The sequence below is a fragment of the Phocoena phocoena genome, chromosome 7, assembly GCF_963924675.1.
Source record: "Phocoena phocoena chromosome 7, mPhoPho1.1, whole genome shotgun sequence".
NCBI classification, from domain to species: Eukaryota; Metazoa; Chordata; class Mammalia; order Artiodactyla; family Phocoenidae; genus Phocoena; species Phocoena phocoena.
In genome coordinates this window covers 28,546,259-28,564,450 of record NC_089225.1, presented here as the reverse complement: position 1 = coordinate 28,564,450, position 18,192 = coordinate 28,546,259, and the positions used below count along the sequence as shown (strand labels likewise).

The window sequence follows — 18,192 nt, the reverse complement described above, 5'->3', positions numbered from 1 at the left end:
CTCATTTCCAATCTGATCTCCAGTTGTTGCCCTAATGTTTTGTGTATTACAGGCTCGCCAGTCTAGGGTGTTCTCCAAACATGTTATGCTCTAATAGTTCTTTCTTTCCTATCTTAATACGTACCCATTTTCTTCTCTGCCATTCCTGTCTTCTCAACCTGAAAAACTCCCAGCATTTCATAGCAGTATTAAACTCCAGGTAACTTATATTTTCCTTTGTTGCCTTCCTTTCCCTGGTTCTCTCCACACCCCAATCTCCTACCTGTATTTCCAGGGATGACTTCCCAAAAATATTACCTACACTCAAATCTTTGTCTCAGGGACTGTTTCTGAAGGAATCCAAATAAAACACCCATCAAGAGGTCAGTGCCTCACATTTCAACCTTTCCCTTCATTTCTCATACATAAAATTCAAAATTGTTTTCTTTTTTTTCAGCTCACTCACTCTATCATTTATTTACTCACTCAGTCAGACATTTAATATTGAACACCAATATATTTCGGACTCCGCCCTTAGGTAGCGGGGATGACGAGGAGTAATCATCAGAAGGTCATGATTTATACCCTCAGGCACTTGCAAGCTAATGGAACAGGGAGATCCTGGCTTCAGCAGATGACAGAAACCTTGGTCAGCTAGGGTTGCCCCTCCCACATATCAACCCCCTTCATTCAGATAGAGTGGGCCTAGGAGGCATCCTGGAATGCTTACCAGTCTGTCAATAGAGTGTGCTTTGGTGAGAGCAGATCTTAAGCATCTTTCACTTTACTCTGTATAAGTGGCTCTGTATTCATGTGGGTTTGATAGTTTTACTTTAGTCAAAAAAAGCTATCGCAAAAAAAAAAAAAAAAAGAAAAGCTATCTCTTCATCACCAGATGTGTTATGACATTTGGCTTGGTTCTAATATATATATATATATATATATACACACACACATATATATAAAACATTAAAATTAAACAATATCTTTCCTTGTTTTTAAGTGAAATTACATAACTTTCTGTCAAAACTCTACCATTGTATCATTTTGCTCTTTTATGCAAGAATGAAAAGGCAACTGACACTTCATGACATTTAATCTCTAGAGATTGCCATAACATCAGGCTCACACTCAGGAATGGAAAACCAAGGGTTTATTCCCCATAACACTCGGAATCCCTTAATAAAACAGAGATAAAAGTGTACATAATGCTATGAGTCAATAGAATAATGAAGATATTAAAAAATTAAGCCTTTGATAAATTATGCATTTGTTTGATCTGATTTCGCCAACTGTTCAAATCAGTGGCAAAGTGCATTCCTGCTATATCTCTAAAGAGAAAATTTGATGAACTTATAGTAGACAAATGTCATGATTATTTTACTCAGAGTACACCCATTTAGAAATCATTATCTAATATTTATATTGTAATATAAATCTACATAGTTCTTAGATATATTTTAGATCTAGTATATACATTATTCTTAGATCTAATATATTATTATCTCCTTAGATCATATAATATTGTATATATGCTTTATATTTATATAAAAATTATCCACTGTATTTATCTGAAAAGTCAGTTTCTGGAAACTTAAGAAACTTGTCCAAATCTTATAGTTAGCTTATCTTGGCGGTAAGAATTGTACTTAAAATACCCGATTGTTAGACACAAATTTCTGACACAATCCCATACAACCTTTTGAAGAAGGTGCATACAACACTTTTCTAACTTTTGTGTGGATTTTTATAAAATTACTGGATTTTTATAAATATGCTGACCTTAAAGAAAACTATTCTCAGAGTCTTCTAAAAATTATCAAAACTACTATCTTTTTTGTACATTATAGAGTGTCTTCTTCTTTCTCGCCTCCAATACAGCCTTGAAAATTCTAAGTCAGAGCCCACAGAACAGCATCAAGAATAATTATGAACCAGAGTGATTCTCTCAAATAAAATAGAAGGTTATTGTAAATAGTGCCAACCTAGATGTCCATCAACAGATGAATGGATGAAGGAGATGTGGCACATGTATACAATGGAATATTACTCAGCCATAAAAAGAAACAAAATTGAGTTATTAGTAGTGAGGTGGATGGACCTAGAGTCTGTCACACAGAGTGAAGTAAGTCAGAAAGAGAAAAACAAATACCGTATGCTAACACATATATATGGAATCTGGGGAAAAAAACAATGTACTGATGAACCTAGTTGCAGGGCAGGAATAAAGACGTAGACATAGAGAATGGATTTGATGACATGGGGTGGGAGGGCGAAGCTGGGGAGAAGTGCGAGTAGCATCGACATATATACACTACAGAATGTAAAATAGTTGGCTGGTGGGAAGCAGCAGCATAGCACAAGGAGATCAGCTCCGTGCTTTGTGACCACCTAGAGGGATGGGATAGGGAGGATGGAAGGGAGGCTCAAGAGGGAGGGGATATGGGGTCATATGCATGCATATGGTTGATTTGCTTTGTTGTGTAACAGAAACTAACATGGTATTGTGAAGCAATTATACTCCAATAAAGATCTATTAAAAAAAAATAGAAGGCTAGAATGCATGATAGAAAGATACTGAGAGGACAGTAACTTTAAGCAAAGGGATTAGGATTTTCTCTTTTCTCTCCCCAAAATCTTAGTCACTTTTATCCTCATTGAATGATAAAACACTTACTTATACGTGACTTTGCTAGGTACAGTACATGAGACCTGCAAAAATATACCATTGCTTTGAGATTTACAGTTCTAAGAGAAAACTAAGAGAGACATACAAATAGTGACCTTAAAATACCAAACCAGTACAAGTAGTCAGGATGAAGAAATAATCCATTATTGTTCCTAAAAATGTTTGAGCAATTTTATCTTCATTTTTAGCACAGAATGAGAAGTACATTGATAATGGCCATTTGAATATCCTCATCCATTCATTCACTAATTTAACACTGCACATTTTGAGTACTCTCAAATATCATCAAGCCACTCTGACAGTTGCAGATAAAGGTAAACTAGAGTTCTCTTTAGAGTCTGGCAGTCTAGTGGACAAACAGACATGGATAATTAGCTTGTTGTAACACACTTTGGCTACTGAAATGGTAGAGATATGCACTGAGTACTAAGGATCTCCTAACTCACCACAGAGGTTTGGGAAAGCTTTTTGGAGGAGGTGTGGCTTGAGCTGAGTCGAACAGGATGTTAATTTAGCAAAGAGAAGACACTGATTTAAATATAAACATCAGCACAGAGTAGCGTGCATCAGGGATTATAACTGTCATTTTCCTGGAACATAAATCATGGGTCAGAGAGAGGTGGGAAAAAAACTGGAGAAGGGGACTCAGTGATAGCTTTCTATTGAGGAACTTGGACTTGAGCCATTCCAAATGCAGTAATTTAATTAGAAATTGTTCTTAACCTTTGACTTCAGTTTGGAGGTCACCATCTCTGGCGGCACTATCCCAGTCCTACATTTTGTATTTAGCCATCGCATCTCCTATTTTACCTCTATTTTTTTAGGCCAATTGATTTTGTATACAAAAAGGGTATATTTACATTACTGAAATTGGGTAGCAGGAGTATTTAGGTTCTATTTAAATAATCAGAGAAAGATGAATTGGCAGACTGATTCACCATTCTCCAGACATTCATAAGCCATTTCTTGAAGGAAGCTAAGATTCCTAATGTTATAGATCACATTTTATTGCATTTCGATGGAAAGAGCTGGTATTTTTGGATACAACTCATACTTTGGGAGGAAAGCAATACCTGATTTTCCTTACATGGATGTGGGCTTTACTATGAGTAATGAGAAATAAACTTATTTTCCAAGAAAATCTCATCGATTATACATGTTTACAGTTAAATGTTTTCCCTAAGCATACTTTTGGGGGACACCCAAATAAATGCATTAAAAATCAAAGTTTTTTTTTTTTTAGGATTTTGAAGAAAAGTAGCATTATTCCTGCACTCCAGAAACAAAAAGGAGTATACCAAATAAATTCTGTATACAGAAAGAATTGATCATTTGCATTCAAAAGAATGCTTTTTTCTGCACAGGGATTCACTGTAAGAATGCTTTAAATATCATGTTTAGCTAAGATACTTTAAACTTGACATGACACCAGTAAACAAATATCATATACCTAACTTTACAAGAAAATATTAATATATGCCCATTCTAGGGTCATGGAATAAAGAGAGGAGAAACTTTCAGAGAAGATCAAAGGACATTTTTTTCTATCGTTTACAATCACAGTAGTATATTCATGCTGAGGAAGTATTGCTGGAGAGTTACAGCAAACAGCCCTCTGGATCTGGCCTATTATTGAAAGAAAGATGCCATTTGACCTAATGAAATCAGAAATTGATTAAATGCAGTTCATCTAAGGGGAAATATGGTCAGGGAGTTACTGCCAGGGTCAAGAGGAGATGCGGTGATCTAGTGCTTGAGTGCTGATAGGGTTAGATAGACTTTCAGAGTAGCTGATGCTACAAGATACATGACAATGGACACTGAAAGGTCAGAGAGCGACATCAACCCCTTAGATGGGAAGGAAGAGATTAATCAGAACATCCTTTGCTCAGCTTATAACTAAGTCCTCTTATCCAATGATTCACGGAGAACTGAATGTTTTGAAGAGACTGTAATCTATAGGTCCCAGGAAACTTGAATTGCTGCTAACTGTCTTGGAAACACATGTCAGAACAATTGCTGTGGTCACACAGTGCCTCAGTGAAGCCCTGGAACCTTCGTGAATAATACTGGGTTTTTTTTTTGTTTTTTTAAATTAAATAATACTGTTTTGACAAAGTAATTCAGATGTCTGATTATCAAGTGTGCATTTAATCTTTACTGTTTGTTTTGTTTTTCTCATAATGTTTAACTCTTCCAGCTTTGGCAATGTAAATTTTCTTTTAAAACTTTTCATTTTTTTCTTCACCAAACTGGAATATTTTGAAATAAAGAACTCCCTTAACCTGTGGGAAACAATCAAGAAGACAGCTGACACTCACCGTTCCTTAGATATTGTTTCTTAAATGTCAACTACGAACTGGCATTTTCTATTGGCACTTGCCATCTACCTCTACAAGGATTAAATCATGTGTTGCTGCAGCTGCTGACTTTCAACACCCCCTGAAAGGAGTTCGGTGGGGAGAGCAGAAATGAGGCATGCTGTGCTCTGGCAAAAACTGGCAGAACAGGTCTTCAGATAGTTAGATATTTTCAGGAGCCAATTTTATGACCCCAATTCTTGTATCTCTTCATATCTGGAAAAGTGCTAAAATCTTTCATGGTGACCTCTGCTCCTTGTGACTAGCAGTAACCTGCACGGGACTAGCAGAAACCGTCTGTAAAAAATATGTGCTTGATTGCATGTATTCCCCTTCACCAAAATCACATATATACCGACCTTGCCCCCTGCCTCTGTGGAGCAGTTTCTCAGAGCTATCTGGGATGCTGTCTCCCGGGCTGCAGTCCTCATTTTGTCCCAAATAAAACTCTCACACTGTGTGGGTTTTTTTTAAGTCAACATAACTTTAGTAAAACAAATTTATTTTTATTTTCACACTTCAGTTCAATAGTTTATTTTTCTCAGGTGGATATTGAATGAAACTGGTGCCAGGGTACCAATATTGATTTTAGTGGGAAAAAAAAGAATCAGATAATTGACCACCTTATCTGAATCTGGATCTTTCTGACAACACGTTTACCCATAATATTCTACACAACTATTATGATTTTTTGTGTGTGTGTCCAGGTAAGAGCTTTTCTGTTTCTTCAGAGCTAGATATAATTTCTTTGTGCAATTTTAATATTGTTTTCATTTTCTTGGCAGATGGCTTATTCATCTTACTATTTTCATGCATTGGCAAGATTAGGCTGTTTTATACAAAATTCTTAATAAGAAGAAACTTTAACATATGTATTTATATGACTCTCCAGAACAGGCCTCACAATATGTTTTGAACAATTGCTAATTACGTATTTATCCAGGAAACTAGTATGACTTTTCCATTTCGGATAATAATGAACATTTTAATAAATTTTGTTAATTATATAGTTACCGGAAAGGTCACAATAGTCACAAGAAAAAATATATTGGCTTTTGGAGAAAAAATAGGAAAACAGTGATTTATCAATGTTTTACATTTAAAGAGGTCTTAATGTAACTCATACTCAGAAAATTTGACTTTTCTCTTAAAATTTTCAAATTACAATTAGAAAATGTATATATTCTTTTATTGAATTGTGAACATGAGTAATGCCTAATTGTGTGTGTGTGTATATGTGTGTATATACTCCAGTTTTTAATTGTGAAACTTTCAAACATACAGAAAACAACAGTATCCTGATCACTCCTATAGATACCACCTAGATTCAACAAATGTTAACATTTGGGACAATGCCAGACTAATCTCTCATTACATACATGTCTTACAAAGAACATCTGACCTTGCTGAGGACTCCCTTCCCCACCCATGCTGCAAAAACTTCCTCTCCAGTCCTTCATTCTCTCCTTTTCTAACTATTTCTTCTGGCTTGGAGGCCTTGCATTCCCTCCTTGTCATCACTGGGGATTTTCAGGGTCCAGGAATCTCCTGGCCAAAGCCATTCTGAGAATCCTGATTGCATTGGTGGAGTTGGTGTAAGGGTGGGGGGAGGAGAAAAAGGGAAACCAGATGGAAAGCAATGCTACTGGGAAGGCAGAGCTCCTAGGACAGAGGTGCAACAAACTCAGAATGAACTGTTCCCTAGAAACAACATTCAAAATGATTGCATAAGATTCAAGTGTGCTTTTGGGGCTAGTACATGGTTTCCTTATGAAAATGTGTTGAGGTCTAAGCCATCAGTTTACAATTGGATTTTCAGAAGTTAGTCTACATACAGTTGTGGATGGCCAGTATTATAATTATTTAGATTAGCACAAAAATTAGCTGTCTTCTCTATCACACTTGTTTTCACTTGGCATGACCATTATTATTTTGCAGGCAAATTTTTAAACAAAAATATCACTAAAGTTTCACAAGCATTTTCATTTTCTGCACTGTATAAATATCTCAATCCAATTTTTCCATTCTTATCTTTATTCCTGTAGCCTTGTACATATGTTCTTGTTACATACATCACTAAGGAGCTGTGGAATTAGGAAATCCATATCTAAAATACTTTTAGGATTTCACCCAGAATACATTTGGTTTTTATGATGCTTTCATCAAAAGACAGTTAATAGGAAACCCATTTCCTTTCGGTTCTATTACTTTTGATTTTATTCTTCTACCTTATGTTCATTTTGGGGTGTTTATTTATAATGCTAAGTATCAATTTTGTATAAACTTATTCAAGATTTCCATACATGGATTTACAGCTTAGCAATTGATTAGTATGAGATATACTACTCCTACAGCATAATCTAAATACAAAAATAATTTTTAAAAGTTTAAAGTACAGATGTGTGGAGCCAGGAATTTTAGTGGTGTGGCTTCAGATATATCTATTAATGAAAAATAATAAATACATGAATGAGGGAATAAACTAGAGGTATGGCTAAAGCAATGGTGAAATGGCTAGATGCTGAATCCTTTCCATCAACTGGAATTTCTTAATGAACTGCTCTTCTGGGCATAAATGAATCAAGAGTATTTCTTGGCTCCCTTGTGTTAGTTCCTGGTGTGCTGCTCCCAAGAATGCCCTGGCTGCCATTTTCACCTAGGGAGTCGCCAGGGAAAAGACCAGCTGCTCATATTTAGATTTTTGCAGCCATAACTCCCATATCCAGTTCTGGCTCCTTTCCCCTATTTCCTCTACACTCAGAGAGAAGATGTCAAGTATATATGCCTTGCTCCAGTCTTCTATCAGACACCACCCTTGGCTCATGCCCTAGTTTGGTGCCATCTGCTTGGGGACATAGAGGGTAATAATAAGAGCTCCTACTTATTGAGTGCCTGCTGTGAGCTAAGTATTTACATATCTAATTTCACATTCTCACCTTGATCCTGCAAGGACAGTATTAGATCCATTTTTATAGATCTAGAAAGTAAAGCTCAGAAAAGTTCAGAAAGCTCTCCAAGGTTTCTTGGATTTATATTTGAGCTTTTCCTCTTTGCCATCAGTGGAAGACACTTCTCTTTCCTCGGAAAAATATGTTAGCATTTTCTTTGACTGACTCTCCACTTTCCATAACAGCCTTCCCTGGAGAGCTGCTCTCCCACTCTCATCCCATGCTGGTGTCCTGAATTTCCCACAGTGATTTGGCCCTTACATTGAATTTTCTGGCTTCTTGTCTGTTAGACTCAACTGATATCTTAAAATATCTGATTAGTACTTAATAGTGTTGGCAGGTTAGAATCATATTTTAAAAAGGAAAGTATATTTAAGCACTTAATTTTCTGATTCACTCACTGAAAGTACATATTTTTTTTCCCATGTTATACAGAGAAACTGGACAATGAAATGACCACCTGTTAGCTGCTAATGATGTTCACATGCCTTTAAAAAAAGTAATTCTGGCTTTATCTGTCTACAATCTTGGCGACAAAACTCGTGGGAACATCAAGGGCACAGTAAGCCAAAGGCAGCAAACTGACAATAAAGTTTGTTCTTAGACTGCTAATAAGGAAGGAGACACTGTGACTCTCTAACTCCACATAATTATTTAATCTCAAGAGGGTGACATAAAACCGAATGCATGCTTTAAAAACCTAAGTTTGGGTGCTCAAATCTGGGACTGAGATCAGAGGGGTTTCACAGAGCGTATTTCCTACTTGAAAAAATATTTTAAAAAGCATCAAATATAAAATATGCCAATCACTATTTTAAATGCGTAGCTAATTTGATATTGTGTGGGTGGGTCAATCATTATGCCTTTCAAATGAAAATGAATATGTAAATACCAAATGAACTTCATTCAAAGTATTAGATGGATACTAACTGTATCCTACGTTGCAAAAAATATACTAGTCCTAAAAAAGGCTTACAACTATAAATATCCACCAAAATACAGTAACGAAGCATTTTCTAAAATTAGGGCTAGCAGTAAAGATTAAATGACCCTTTTAGTTTAACAGTGAAATCAAAGTCCAAAGGCAACATCTGGTTTTAATTCTTTTGCTAATATGTTTTTGGGTCCCTATTTAAGTTTATTGATTTATATGGATCTCATCTTTAATGTAATATTTCCACCCAAGGCCAAGGTTGATATAAACTAAGTTTACCTTTTATTTGTTCACTTCACTATAGTATGATGGTTAAAAGCACAGACTCTAATATCGGTTTGCTTGGGTTTGAAACTTGTCTCCATAACTTGTTTTTTGTACAAGCTGCTCTAATTTTCTGTGCCTCAGTTTCCTCATCGATAAAATAGGGTTAATAATGGTACCTATGTCATTGGGTTAGTAGAAGGATTAAGTAAATCAATATAAGACAAGCACTTAGAACAATGCCTGAATAGTAAGTACTCAGTATTTGCTAGCTATCATTACTTTTTAACTGCATAGAAAAAGGTGAATATGAGGTCATTATACAGTTAAATACATTTTGAAATGAATAGAATGAATCATATGTCTCTTTCCTTGTCTTTAGACAGGATCGAATTTAAGCCCAAAGTAGACAAATAACTGTCTTTCCCAGTTAAAAATAAATTCTAAAGAGAAGCGGCTGGTATTCTACCTGTAGGAATTTTTTTCCCCAGTATGGTCTGAAAACATTTCAAGTGACTATTGCTGAATACAAAATCCATTTACCTCAATGTTTCTCACACACACTTTTATAAACCTTTATTTTCTCCTGAGCTTTAGGCTTCAGAAATGTGCCACGGTCTCCTCCAAACCAGCAATTATATCTGAGATTCCAGAGCTACTGCTCATTGCCTCATGCATCCTTTTATATCCACTACAAATGTTTACGTAGTTAACATTAATTATGTACTCACAGTTGAATTCTAATTCTAAAATCATATGTCTGATCCCATATGAAGTCAAGAGGGACAATGACTGACCAGGAATTCAAGAGAAATCTTCAAATGAGATAACTTCAAACTGTACCATCATATGGAAAACTTTTAAAAATGGCATTGTTTATCTTCCACAAATAATTTGGAAAGCACCATACAGTCCAAGACATTAACACTGATAATTTTAAGCTCTAAGTTAACACAACTGCTACCTAAATATGTACCTAACAGTTGTTGAAACTATGGTATGGTTCTTTGAATAATGACAGTTTTGAAAGGGTGCTCTTATTCAAAGTTGTCATGCTGTTTCTAGATTTGGGTTCCTAATAATTTAGATTTGGAAGATACAGTATCACATATAAATAGTTTCCCTCTTTCTTGTCATGTGGGTGAATGTACATGTACATTTATGTATAAATATGTATAATATTCTCTAATGCACACAAATATGTGTATCTACACATATGGTCATCTAGCATATTTACTCATATACATATGTAGATAAGGAGATATTCCATAATCAGCCTTTCTCTACTTACTGAGTTCTCCTTAAGTTCAAAAAGCTAGGATATAACTACACTGATCTTCGGTCAGAGGGAAATTGCAGAAAAAATGGTGAGTCAGAAGATTCAGTGTAGGTAGACAGATGATGCAAGAAAGGTATTATAATTTACAAGACTTTGGGAAATTGTTTTTCTCTAATTCCAGAGATATCTACTTGTTCTTTTAGGAAGCTGAGACTCATGTCAACTCTGTGAGATATGCACGACACTTTTTCATAACTCCCTTTATTGAGGAATAATCAGAGTGAAGAAGGTTAAGAGATATGCTCAAGGTCACTATATAAGTGGACAGACTGGTCCTTTTCATTTCAAATTCATTTCTTTTAGAATATTAGAAATAGATGTGACCTTGGAGGACATCTAATCCACATTCCATATTTCTAAATCTTTCTGGTGGTCTAAAAGTGTACAAAGTTGCATAGTCTGTTGGTTTATGTTGAGCCAACTATGCTGGTCACTCATATATCTTTTAATGTATGGAAATCAAATAGTCAGCTTACCAAGGTTTGGAGACACTTGACATTTCCCACTCTCAAAATCAATCACCAATCTGAACGCCATGGTTATTACTCAGAGATTCAGAGGTTTGCTGTAAGCAGAGACCATGACCTTGGAACAATTATTTTTTCAAAAGGCATTACCAACAATGACGCATGCAAAGCGCCCAGACTGCCCTCCAGTGCATGAATCCCTGGCCAGAAAATGGCTACGAATCTTCCATGAGTAGTATGAGTTTGGCTCAAATCTCATTTCAATGTATTTATATTTCATAAGCACTGCATTTAAACAGAGTTAAAATGAGCAAGTCAAAAGAAAATACTTACTTAAAGATTTCCTGTTCTCTGGTTTCTGTTCTTTTATATCACTATCATAGTGACTTAGTAGTTCAGTACTGGAGGATCTCTGAATTTTAAATAATTCCAGGTTTCTTGAAGGACTACTTGGATCCTTTGGCTGGAAATGACAATTAGATGGGATAATTTTACAAGGAAGAAAAAATGCACTGAATAGTTCTGTGATCTATTTTGCTGTTAAAGAGAAGTTTGAAATAAGATAATTATTTTGGAATAGGGCCCCTAAGCTAAGCTCAATTTTCAAATTTAATAATTATATATATATATATACACACACACACACACACACATACATATATATATATATATATATATATATATATATATATATATATATATATATATAAAACTTACTAAATGCTGTGTGTACCCCAAGCACTCCATGCATTAACTCAATCATCACAGTAATCCTATGAAGTAGGTATTATTATTATTATCCTTATTTTCCAGACAAGGAGACTGAAGCCAAAAGAGATAAGTAATTTGCCTAAGGCCACACAGCTAGTAAATGATAGAACCTGGATTCAAACTTTCAAATGCAGGAAGTTTGACTCCAGAGTCCACTCTTAATGACAACAGCAATCTGTGTGTGTGTGTGTGTGTGCATGAGTACTCATGTGTGCCTGGATAAGGGAACTATATTGATGATGGGGAAAAGTCAATTTGTTATTTTATTTTTTAAAGTTTTGATCCCAAAGTTATATAATGGAAGTGTGTGATTAAATCACAGTAAAATTACACAAAAATGTTGTAGTTTTTGTATACATTATTAAAAGCGCTCAAGAATATTTTCTTCTCAAGATTTTGCAAATATTAGTGTCCTAAAGTAAGATGTTTGGTTGAGAAACAGTATAAAATGAGTAGTTTTAAATAATTTGACTCTTTTAAGAACATACTCTAAATGTGTGAATTTAGGGTAATTTCATGAAGTTCTAGATACGTAATTTTCATGAGAAGAACAATCTAGCTTAGCTGGAAGAACAATGAAAATCAATACAAAGGGTTATTGTTTACTGGTATTGTAACAGTGAGTATGGGCTTAAATACATTGATATTTATTTTTAAGAATATGTATTATAGATTGCATAAACTGAAAATGTAAAAATTCAGTAGTTATTAAGTTCTTGTGTGCTTTTTACAGCCTTCAGTGAATGAATGTCTGTGTTATTTCAGAAAAAAAATGAATGCACTGTGTTTTTGAAAGAGAGAAATCAAATGACATTTAGTTCCACAAATCCTCTCTACTGAAATTGGTTTTCGTGGACAACTTAAACTTAAAATAACTTACTAACTCTCAATTCATAGGATCTACTTAAATGCATGTGTGCTTATGCCTAAGCAATAGATTTAAATGACTACATTCTAATTAATAAAGGTAACAGTCAAAACAAATACATACCAATCTGTCAATTGCATTTTTGATAGCATTGAACCAATCCAATATGATGAAGTCAATATCTGACTGCAGAAGGAACTCATTTCCTGATACTGTTGTGATCTAAAAAAAAAAAAAAAAAAAAAATTGAGAGGTAAGCAAACCATATTAAAAAAAATAGATCTCTTACATTAAAAAATATATAGTTTTTTAAAAAACACACTTTAATATACTCAGATATTTTCTTGTATTCCAGTAATTGTCTTTCTGGAAACTGGGAGACTAGGATCATTTTGAACTGCTCTCTATAAACGATTTTTTCATGTCATAACCAATATATTATTGTTTTAATAATAGAACAATTAACTCAGAGTAGGCCTAAAGCTGAATTACTCCAACTCATGGAGAAAGCAAGCCAGGAAGTTCAGAATAATGCAGACAGTATCCACTTAAGTCAGAACCTCAGAAAAATGCACCCGGGTGTGTCAGAATTCATTCTGCACTTTTGGCTCTTTCCTGTTTGTCTCTTTCAAATCAAAGAGTATCTCTATATTTGATTTCCTTTTATGGAGGGCACTAAAACAGATTATTTACCAAAGAGACTAATGCAGACTTTTCTGAAAGGTCATTCTAACGAATAACATTTGGCTATTTCTACTTTCCTATCATAAAGACCTATTGGAAAGCAATAAAGGACCAATTTCCCCACAAAGGGAGTACATTAGAATAAAAGTTCATTTACATATTTGAACCTCTCATGGAGAGTACTTATCAAATGAACATTACTGTTCCAGACTCTTAGGGCTGTTAAGTAGCTGGCAATATTTAGCATGCAACTATACGTTTTTCATTGCAGGGAATCTTTTTCTCCCTGGAATTGTGAGAGAAGAATGTGGCCCTACAGAAAACAGAGCAATGCTCTTGATTTCACACATAAAGGACTACTTAGACAAGAATTTGATTAGAGTGGGTGTGGACACGCTCTTCGTATTAAGCTATCAATCTGAACTGTGAAGATTTTCCCTTTGTATTGATGACTTTTTGTTTCAACAGGAAGATGAACATTTCCCAACTACTGTCACACATCCAGCAAAGCTTCAGAGGTTTAGAGGACTGACATTTCAAAATACTCAGTCAGGAGCTAGTCACCTCTTCTCAGCCTTACTTCCTCTAAATAGGAGGTAAATGCTGAAATGTGGCACAAGTTCAGAAAATCACAAATCATGCTACAAAATGTCTCTGTAATTCTATCATTAAAGTGACAATTATTACCCCAAATAGCTCACTCTGAAGGTTTCAGTGATTCTTATGGCAACATTTAATGACAATAATCCTGGAGTTTTAAAGCAATCTTTGATTACACACATACATATATATTCATTTGCATTGATTTTTAGAAAAAACTATTTAGAGATGCAACATTACTCAGTGCTGCAATGCAACCATTCTTGAGTGAGTTGGATTCCAACTTTTTACAATTGTAAGAAAAGGAACTATTCAAAGTACATTCAAATTATGAGAAGTGAAAGATTAGAAAATAAGAGGAATTTAATTATCCACACTAGCATTTGACAGATTACCAGGGCCTATCACTCTTTTTTTTTTTTTTCGGTACGTGGGCCTCTCACTGCTGTGGCCTCTCCCGTTGCGGAGCACAGGCTCCAGACGCGCAGGCTCAGCGGCCATGGCCCACGGGCACAGCCGCTCAGCGGCACGTGGGATCTTCCCGGACCGGGGCACGAACCTGTATCCCCTGCTTCGGCAGGTGGACTCTCAACCACTGCGCCACCAGGGAAGTCCTATCACTCTTTTTTTTTAAGTAAAATTGCGTGCAAGATTCGGGATGGCTCAAAATAGCCTCCAAATAGTCCTCTGTTTTATGTATCTAGTAAAAGACAGTTAAGCTGATGTTTGCTTAATTATCTGAACACACTTACAATGGTCTTTACTTACATAAAGTTCCAAATATTTACTTTATAAAGTGCTGCCACAGAAATAGTCATCTAAAAATATAAGGTCACTTCTAACTAACGCAAGAAAACTAGTAATGGCCTTGACCTCTACCTTCATCCTAATCTGAAGGTAAATATTTTGATTAAGAATGTATTATATAATGTTACAATTTGTTAACATACACAAAGAAAAATCAATTAGCCCAAATGCAGTGTACAACCTATTTCTCTGCCATTATAAATAAACCATTATTAAAATTATAAAAAGGAACATTTTCAAAGTACCAGAAACAAACATATTCTGAGGGTTTAGGAAAGAGCCAGTATGGTTCAGTTTTCAGTCTAGTAAATTCAAACAGTGATAAAATGTAAGTACTTCAGCAGTGCATTTGCATTTTTGGTGCATGCTATGCAATGCAAAGGGGATCTTTACTCCTAACACAACCAAGAGCAAAATGTACTTTAAAAGTTTCTTTGTCCAAATATATTACTGCATTAAATGTACATAATCAGTGATTTATGAATTCATTTTGAGAAGCTGGATCAGAGAACTATGTGAATGCAATTCATTCAAAACATACTATCAGAAAGAAACAGTTTACATACTTTCCTTGGTCTTCCCACTAATCTTTCAAGTTACTAGGCAGTCTGGAGAAGTCTGCTACTGCTCTCTACAGTTTAAATGCATCCACTTCTTAATTACAGTCAGTAATTGACTGTTCTGCTCCATTCCAATCACTCACAGGAAAGCAGTTTCAAAGTCTTTGGCTGGTAAAACACATTTAATTCAGGTTTCTCAATCCACTTTTTTAACATTACCTCTTTAGGTTTTCTGACAAATGGTTTGCTGAATCATACTTGCACTTTGAACAATCAAATTTTCAACACTCTTAAAAAAAAAGATATCAGTAAATGTTAGCTTTGACTAAATGTTTGATTATCTCCTGATGACACTATAGAGTGATATAGAACTGATAACAGACATAAAATATTTGATATTAAGCCAGGCTAATGTATTCTTTCTGTATCATGCTTTGTCTAACTGACAGATGCTGGAATAAGGTAGATGAAGGAAGAACTTACAGAAAAGATGGGTTTAGGCAAGAGCTGTTGGTCTACACTTTGCTTCAAAGCCTACTTTAGACAAATACCTCTTGAAATCCCTTATCTCCACTAAGTTGTATTTTGAAGGGATATATCCTGGCACCAAAGCCGTCTCAATGAAATTTTCTGGTGTTGTCAAGAATAGATATATTTAAATACCTGTCAGGAAATATGCCTGAAACTTTTTCTCGCTAAATAATGACCACCTGAATTCTTGCTGGTAATAAGTGTATGCCTAAGAAATTACATAAGCATATCCACTGGGCAACACTCAGAACAGACACATTCCTCAAGACTCTGGTGTTAATTCTGCAATAGTTTCCCTGGGCTAGGGACATAACTTAGTCTGTGTCCTTGTTAGGGCTCCTCTGAAGATGAAAGCAGGTACGTCCCAACTCCAAACTTCACTGATTAGAGACAAGGAGAGAAGAAATTTGTTTTCTAACCTTTAATTAACAAATGGAGTATAGTTATGCTAATTTAAAGCTGCTTAAAGGACTTTTAATGAGTACAGTTTATGTTTAAGTATTGCCCTTTTCAATATTGTCAATTAAGTACTGCTCTTGTCAAAATGCATTCTGGCGGTTAGTCTTTCCCCTGTTGGATGTTCCTTTAAATGAGAAATTAATATGTAGGATGGTATTTATATTATTAACATTTTCCATACTTTGGTTTACCAGAATAGAAACAAAAAATTTTCAGAACATCACTTTTTTTTTTCCTGATTGTAAGACATTAAATTTACTGTGGAGAATTTAGAAAAACTAAAGATAATGAAAAAACAAATTAAAACTATTCATAGCTCCATAGAGGAAACATTATAGACATATTACTTTAGTTATTTTTCAGTCTTTTATAAATAATAACCAAATGTATGTGATAATGATCAATGAACAACTTTACATTATAGATACCTCATCAGTAAAACATATTTGATGGTTAAATATTGTCGGCTACTTCCATTCCAGTTGACCTCAAATGAATGTTGGGAGACTATCAAAGGTGCTAGAGTTAACAAGTGACATGTGTTCCCCTGTTTGATAGTAACAACTTACCTACTGCAGAATAAACCCCACACATAATTTTAGTTCAGGAGAATAAGAAGATGTATTTCTCACCGAACATCTCCCTAATCATCAATAAGGACTGATTAAACATCTATTAAGTGCAAGGCGCATTGTTGGAAGCTAAGAATACACAACTCTCACCCTCAAGAGCTCACAATCTGTTTGGATAAATAGGACACATGAGTATAAGGATAAATAACAATAGAAAATGGCTTATACTAAGTCCCAATGTGAGTGGCACAGACAATGCTCATGTCAAGATTTCAGAGGAGGGAGTAATTACTGCAGACACATTTGTATCATGGAATTATATATAAACTATTGGTCATGATATGTTATTCTTTAAAGGTTGACTTTATCAGAACTTTAGTATATTAAGGATATGAATACTACCACTTGGTATGCAAAGTGATAACAGCTTTAATGATCTCAAAGCACATATTAAACATTCTTCAAATGCAGCTTTCTTCCACTATCATAAAGTAATTTTGCAAATGAAGAAAATGAAGCAAATGAGGAAAATGAGAATGCCATTCTATCAAATTGGCATCACTTTAAATGACAGAATTAAGAGATTACAAAGATCTTGATTTCTAGTTCACTAGTTCTTAGCAAACAGTTGTATACAGTCAAGGACTCTGCATATGGGAAAAGGACCATGATGATTTGGTTTCAGTTGTGAAATTTGGAATATAGATCTTAGACAAAAGTTGCTTGTTTCTTTACTGTTATGCTAAAGATAGCACAATTTTAAAAGATAACCAATATTGTTTCTCAGATGTTTTCTTTCTTTTTTTTTTCCCCTCAAAAACAGCTACTATCCTGCTACGAAAAAAAAAAAATCTAAAACAGAATTGGAGCACCCAAAAAACTCTTTGAGATTCTAGAAAGAACTAAAACAATCCTATGTTTGAACTAAGTATCTTTCACATTTTGCTTAGGATCAAACACTGACGATGAGCCTAAGGAGGGTTTATTCCATCTTAATAAAGTTGAAACTGTATATAGGAAATGTGTAATAAAATATGCCAGATATCCAAAGAGCCCTGAAAAATGTTAAATCGTGTGGCTACAGTGATTCTCCAAGTAAGCAGATTACCCATTTAGGAGGAATGGAATTTAATTGCTACTATATTTGGAGACACTTTGGACTTCTTGATGAAACCATTATGTTTAAATTAAGTAGATATAAAAAGTTATGTCAAAGTATAGCAAATTCATTTGAAGTGAAAATAAATTTTTTTTATTAATTTTGGTTGTATCTTTATTTAATTCTAATAGCATAAAAATATATATCTTGGCCACATCATAGTGAGATGTCAAGACCTAAAATTGAAGCAATAATGCTTTG

General features: G+C 34.7%; 1 protein-coding gene across 1 annotated transcript in view; it reads right to left on the bottom strand.

Moving 5' to 3' along the window:
* Positions 1-18,192, bottom strand: part of ARHGAP15 (Rho GTPase activating protein 15) — a 630,092-nt gene that overhangs the window by 292,236 nt on the left and 319,664 nt on the right. Inside the window, exons 7-8 of the mRNA XM_065880510.1 lie at positions 12,743-12,841; positions 11,314-11,443 (exon numbers count right to left, since the gene is read on the bottom strand). Of these exons, the coding sequence (XP_065736582.1) occupies positions 11,314-11,443; positions 12,743-12,841 (229 nt within the window). The remainder of the gene's footprint in view (positions 1-11,313; positions 11,444-12,742; positions 12,842-18,192) is intronic.